The sequence below is a fragment of the Salvia splendens genome, chromosome 9 (genome assembly GCF_004379255.2).
Source record: "Salvia splendens isolate huo1 chromosome 9, SspV2, whole genome shotgun sequence".
NCBI lineage: Eukaryota > Viridiplantae > Streptophyta > Magnoliopsida > Lamiales > Lamiaceae > Salvia > Salvia splendens.
In genome coordinates this window covers 35,263,761-35,270,070 of record NC_056040.1, presented here as the reverse complement: position 1 = coordinate 35,270,070, position 6,310 = coordinate 35,263,761, and the positions used below count along the sequence as shown (strand labels likewise).

General features: G+C 48.1%; 1 protein-coding gene across 1 annotated transcript; it reads right to left on the bottom strand.

The window, feature by feature from the left end:
• Window positions 1-5,357: 5,357 nt before the first annotated feature.
• Window positions 5,358-5,843, bottom strand: LOC121749482. Its single transcript, XM_042144052.1, has one exon. The coding sequence runs from the start codon at window positions 5,841-5,843 to the stop codon at window positions 5,358-5,360; it is 486 nt and encodes a 161-aa protein (XP_041999986.1).
• Window positions 5,844-6,310: the final 467 nt, after the last annotated feature.

Genomic DNA, 6,310 nt, shown 5'->3' with positions numbered 1-6,310 from the left:
GGCGAATGTTGTCGAATCGAATCCCGGTCGACTCTAAACTCCAATGGCGGAATATCGAAATGGCGTCAAAATGCCAATGCTACCCCATAGGCCGAGTACGGAGTCCCTCCAGCATTTGTTCATACAAGGATGGGGAGCAACTAGAGTTTGGAGAGAGTTTGATGGGTGGTTTGAGGGCATGGACCCGCCCCTCCGAGTCAATGACACCTTTCCGGAGAGGCTTGAGGTCTGGTCTCGGAGGACCCTACAACAAGACCCGAAGCACCTTTGTCGCACCATGCCATACCTTATCTTGTGGTTCATCTGGGCAGAGCGCAACAGTAGTCGCCACGACCAGGAACAATTTAAACCGTTTAACGTGGTTTGGCAGGTCCTAATGTTCATCTGGAACAACATGGTTAGCTAGGGGAATAAGGCCAAACATTGGAAAGGGGTGAGACTCGAAATGGAGATATCGAGCCAAGCTGACCCAGGGAGGCAGAGAATGATAGCCATGCTTATCAAATGGTACCCCCCAGACCGAACTTGGGTCAAGATCAACACGGACGGAGCCTTCAAGGCTACAACAAACAAAGGAGGCGGAGGAGGCATAGTCCGAGATCATTCAGGGAAGACGCTTGCCGCTTTTGCAGTCCCCCTCGAAGCACATTCGGCCTTGGAGGCCGAACTCATGGCCATCTATCATGGATTTGAGCTGGCCAAGGAATTTAACCGGCCGGTGTGGCTCGAGTCGGACGTGGCCCAGGCGATTACACTTTTTAATGGGACTGCTGGGGCCCGCACACATCCGCCGAGTCATGGCCGCCTACGCTCCGACAAACAGCAACAAAACATCCGTGCAACCTTCATCCACCGGGAGGGTAACAAAGCGGCAGATATGCTCGCCAAGATGGGACTTGAACAACACTCCCCCCTTCGGATATCGGCCCTTAATGCACCTCGTTTGCTCAAAGCCATTGTCCGACTTGAAGAGAGGGGAACCCCCAACATCCGGGTTAGATACGACGACCGCGAATAGCGCATGGGCAGGCCTAATTGTAATTTGAGGTTCGCACATCGGATGACAGGAGTGTATTGTTTTTGGTTTTGGTTTAATTGTAATTTGAGGTTTGGAAAGGGAGTAGGATGAGGTCCGGGCCCATGAGACCGGACCGCATACTACTCTTGATTTTGGTGTTGGCATACCACTTTAGGGTGTGGCCATGTTTTGTATACATCTCCTTTCGAAATATAGGGATGAGGAACCCACGAACCCTCCACCATGAAGGTGTTCCATCGGGTGACTTGAGCTCTCGGCCAGCAGAGCGCACGGTGGCGCGCCTGCTCTCGGCCAGCTCCGACCGCCTGTCTCGGCATCTTCGATGCGATGGGTGGCGCGCACTCCCGGCCAGCGGCTCGCACGACAGCGCAGCCATCCGTCTCGACCCTTCCGCCTAGGGTTCTCGGCCTGGAGGCTCAGCATCTCGGCATGTTCTCGGTCGAACTACCGTGCCATGCCTTCCGCCGTGTCGATCTCGACGCGAGCTCCGTCTGGGGCGTGCCGTCTCGGCCAGCGGCATGCACGAGCCCATACTCGTTTGCACGTCGCCTCGTGATCGCGGTTTCCTGGCTCCCACTGTCTAGACTACCCTACCTCGATCGCGCGTGGTGCGATCCGCCTCGGTGCGAGCACCGACGGATTGCACATCTCGTACGATCGAACAATTCAAGTTCTTTGATTCGATAGTTCTTGAGTTCATCATGCATAATAAATTAAACAAAACACCAATAACATGCTTCGCAATCAAATAATACATGCATACATGAATTTCGCGAAATTTAAATCCAAATAATCAGAGCCAAAGACTGGCTCTGATACCAATTGAAGGGGTTGACAGCGGAAGCGTGCATGAGATCCGATCACACAAATTTGATCTATTTAGCAGATTATTCAGACAAATTCTATTCGCGTAATTATCACATGTATCATGCTCATAACTTGAATTAAAACATGCTTTAGCATATAAAATCCCTAAATCATGCTCAATACGGAATTAGCCAATTTACCTCGTTGATTCAAACAAGAATCGATAATGGCTTGCTCCGTCTCCACGTGAAGATCTTTAGTACTCGACCTCTGATCTTCTGACTGGTGTCCCGGACTGTATACTGATATTTGTGTGAGAAAATCTTGCCAGAATACTAGGACTCGAATAATGAAGACAGAACTCAGCTCACGGAGGGAGCAATTTTCGAATTCTCTCTCTTTCTCTGAGGGGGGCGAAAATTCTGAGCAATAATAATTATGTTTTCTGTCTCCTTTATTCTCCTATTTATATTAATCACATATTAGGCCCAGTCAGGGATCTAAGTAAGAATTTAGACATGGCCTCACCCAATTAGCTTTTTACTAATTAAATTGAACCCATAATTTAATATAAGCTTATATTGGAATATTACAAGCAGCCACTACAGATGTAATATTGCTGTCACGACCGCCCTTTAGGGTTAATAAATACGGGCGATCGTGATTAAAAGGATTTAATAAACGGACGGAGAGAACTAGGGTTTCAATAAAGAGTTTGACCAATAATTAATATTTCATAACAAAGGGCCAAGAGGTTGATGTTATCCAAATAATTAGGTTCAAAGCTAAATGAATGATGAGTAAAAACAATGTCTCAGCGGAAGCGTTCAAGAGAAAGAGTGACGTCATGTGTGGAGACACAACGACACTCGTAGTTCACAACTAACCAAACCATGCTTCAAAGTTTAAATTGCTCAACACCACCAATTGCTCGTCGCCGCTCAACCTGCACATAGGGAAAACACATGCAGGGCTGAGTACTATAAAATATACTCAGTGGGCTCATGCCGAAAACATTTTCAATAAAGAGTAATTTATCATGTCATTCACAAGTAACCATCGGGGTTTAGCTTTAGAAATGCCCGAGGCACTCAAAATCATTTCCATTTCAAACATCGACTGATCAGTCATTTTCCCATAGACGTTTACCATATCTGCCAATACGTGACTTGGAATGTGGCCACAAACCAAGCCACTAGACCGGCCAGTCCGTACGCTAGCACACGATCTACCATAGGTGTACACTAGCCCAAGTAGGGTTTGCGGCCATACAAGGACCCGAATTCGATTTATATAATAATGGCATAAAGCCCCATCAGATAGGCACGTAAAAATCAAACCCTAGCATGATAAATACAGTTTCATTTCCACCGATAAAATATTTAGGACGTTGTCCTTATTTAAAAGAAAGCCCACCTCAATTGATTAATTCTCTACACTTTCTTCCCTTTGGTATCTCGATTCCCTTGCGAAGTCTCACCTTTAGAATTTAAATAATACATATATCAACATACTTTCCAATTAAATCAATAAAATGCATGCATCCTAAGCGAAGTTATTTATCTCGGTTTTCTTTTTTTTTTTTTATCAAACACCTTCACGGTGGAGGGTTCGTGGGTCCCTCATCCCTATATATCAACAAAAGGTCATTACTTGATTACAAGAGGACCAATCTTTCTAAAGCTAGAGTGACAAAAATAATTTACACCACTCCCTATTACAAAAACACCACAAGAGTAAATAGGGGTCAATCCAGGGATGGACCGACACCCACATACTCTACGGCGTCCGGAACAAAGCAAGATCAGTGACCACTTTCCGTGCCTCGTGCTACTCTCGTTCATCATCTCTCACCCGAAGATTGGGGACTCCCATTTCGTCCATCCGGATGATGGCTCTAATCCTTATTGGAACATTTTGTGGGGACATTTGTTGGAAATTATCTTGTTCCACTCCCATTTTGGCGAGCATATCAGCCGCTTTGTTGCCCTCCCTATGAATGAAGGTGGCCCGGAATATATGTCTACGTTTGAAGCCATGCAAAAGGGCCATGACGCGGCGAACTTGTGCCGGGCCCTAAGTCGTGCCATTGAGCAACTTAATAGCTTGTTCCGCATCTGATTCAATCCATATGGGTAGGTTGAACGCCTTCGCTACCTCCAACCCATAGTGTATGGCCATGAGCTCGGCCTCAAGAGCCGATTGAACGACGAGGGGGGTTGCAAATGCTGCAAGTAATTTCCCATTGTGGTCCCGAACAAGACCCCCTCCGCCACCCTTGTTTGTTGCCTCAAAGAACGCCCCATCCGTGTTAAGCTTGATCCATGTGCGTTCCGGGGGTGCCACTTAACCGGCATAACTAACGGTCTCGGCCCCCTTATCTCGGGGTGATTCGGAGGGCTCATTCCGAGTTTCACTCCCTTCCAATGCTTCGGCTTGATGTGACCATTGGTCATGTTGTTGTGGATGAACATGTGAACCTGCCAAACAACGTTGTACGGTTTGAACTGAATTTGCTCATGTCGACTCCTATTTCTCTCCGCCCAAAGGAACCACAGAATGAGGTATGGAATGACTCGACTAAGGTGTCTCCTATCATGTTGTTGGGTCCTAGCGGACCACACTTGCAACCTGTCTGGTATGGTGTCGTTCACCCTAAGAGATGGGGCTGAGCCTTCGAACCAACCGTCGAACTCCCTCCAGACATGCTGCTCCCCACCCTCGGATGAAGAGATGTTGAAGGGACTCGGTGTTAGGCCTCCGTGGACAGCATTGGCATTTCGACGCAAGCTCAATCTTCCTCCATTGGAGCTTGGAGTCAACCGGTATCCTGTTTGACAATAATCGCCAATTGAAGATTGCAATAGATTTTGTAAGGCCAGCCCTCCAAATGTCGTCGAGACCTTGGATTCTCGGCCTTTGCGTACGTATAGTCTCCCAGGTCGTAGTGAGCGAGAACTCCCTGAGCCGAGAAAGCTTCCATCGAGGGATGTCCGGTTCTCCCGCGACGATTGGGGTATGAAGGATTTGTGTGATAACCTCTTGTGGCATTCTAGCCTGGTTGTGAAGTTGACGTAACTTAGCCTCATCCCAAGTTCCACCCCCAATGTAGTCCGAGACCTTGGCCGATGAGGCGCCCCTATCGTCAAGGCAGATCTCGCGAAGGGGAGATTCACCAAGCCAAATGTCATCCCAAAAGTAGGCATCGCCCTGACCGATCACCCATCTAATGTGCGGATTTGCTTGATTTCTCACTTTCATTAGCCGCTTCCATGTCGGGCTACTTCTCCCCGAAGGGGAGGCCGCAAGGGGGGAGTTTTTATGACAATACTTGGCCTTCATGTATCTAGCCCAAAGGGAATTTTGCTCCCGGAACCTCCACCAAAGTTTGATACTGAAGGCCCCGGAGGACTTCTTTGGTCTTACGAATGCCGAGACCCCCTTCAGGGGTGGGGAGGCAGATTTGATCCCACCCAATCCAATGTGTCTTTTTTCTCTCTGTTGACGATCCTCAGAAAAATCGGGCCATCTGCTGATCCAATTGCTTAAGGGCCCCGGATGTTTGTTCAATGGCCTGGAAAATGTGCAGCGGCACCGCTTCAAGTGTGCTTTGGAGTAGTGTAAGCCTACCTCCAAAGGAGAGGTGTCGATGAGCCCACCCCGAGATACGTGCAGCAATCTTTTCCCGAAGGAACATAAACATATCTGTATGTTTGACACCACGATAAATAGGAACTCCAAGGTACAAAAATGGGAAAGTACCTCGTGCGAAGCCTCCTTCATTTTGTATAATGTTGGCGCACCCTTCATGTTGTTCGGCAATGTAGAAGTTGCTTTTTGCCAAGTTAATCTGCTGCCCGGAAACCCCGGCATATGTCTCCAAGCAAGTCCGCAGCCGCCTAAGAGGTCCCTCCGCTGCTTGTGTGAATATCACAATGTCATCGGCGTAGGCGAGGTGGCTTATTTCCATACAGTGGCGAGTAGCTCTAAAAGTCATCTCTTTCTTTCCCAAAATGAGCTTGTCTAATTTCTTGAGAGGTACTCAGCTGCAATTACGAAAAGTGTAGGAGATATTGGATCTCCCTGTCTGAGGCCGTGGGTGGACTTAAAGAACCCGGAGGGGGCGCCATTGACCAGCACCGAGAACCAACACGAGCCCACACATCTCTCAATCAAAGAGACCCACGGGGCCGGGAAACCCATCCGGTGTAGCACTTTCAAAAGGAAGGGCCATTGTACTCGATCGTAGGCCTTAGCCATATCGATTTTTACCGCGACATTAGGAGTCGGCGCACAGCTCGAGAGCTCATGGAACATCTCCTGTTCCAAAAGGACATTATCATTGAGGAGCCGTCCCTTCACAAATCCACTCTGGTTTGGTGAGATAACCATAGGGATGAGCGAAGTCATTCTCTTCGACGTTATCTTTGTGTTAATCTTGTTGACGACGTTGCACAGGCTAAT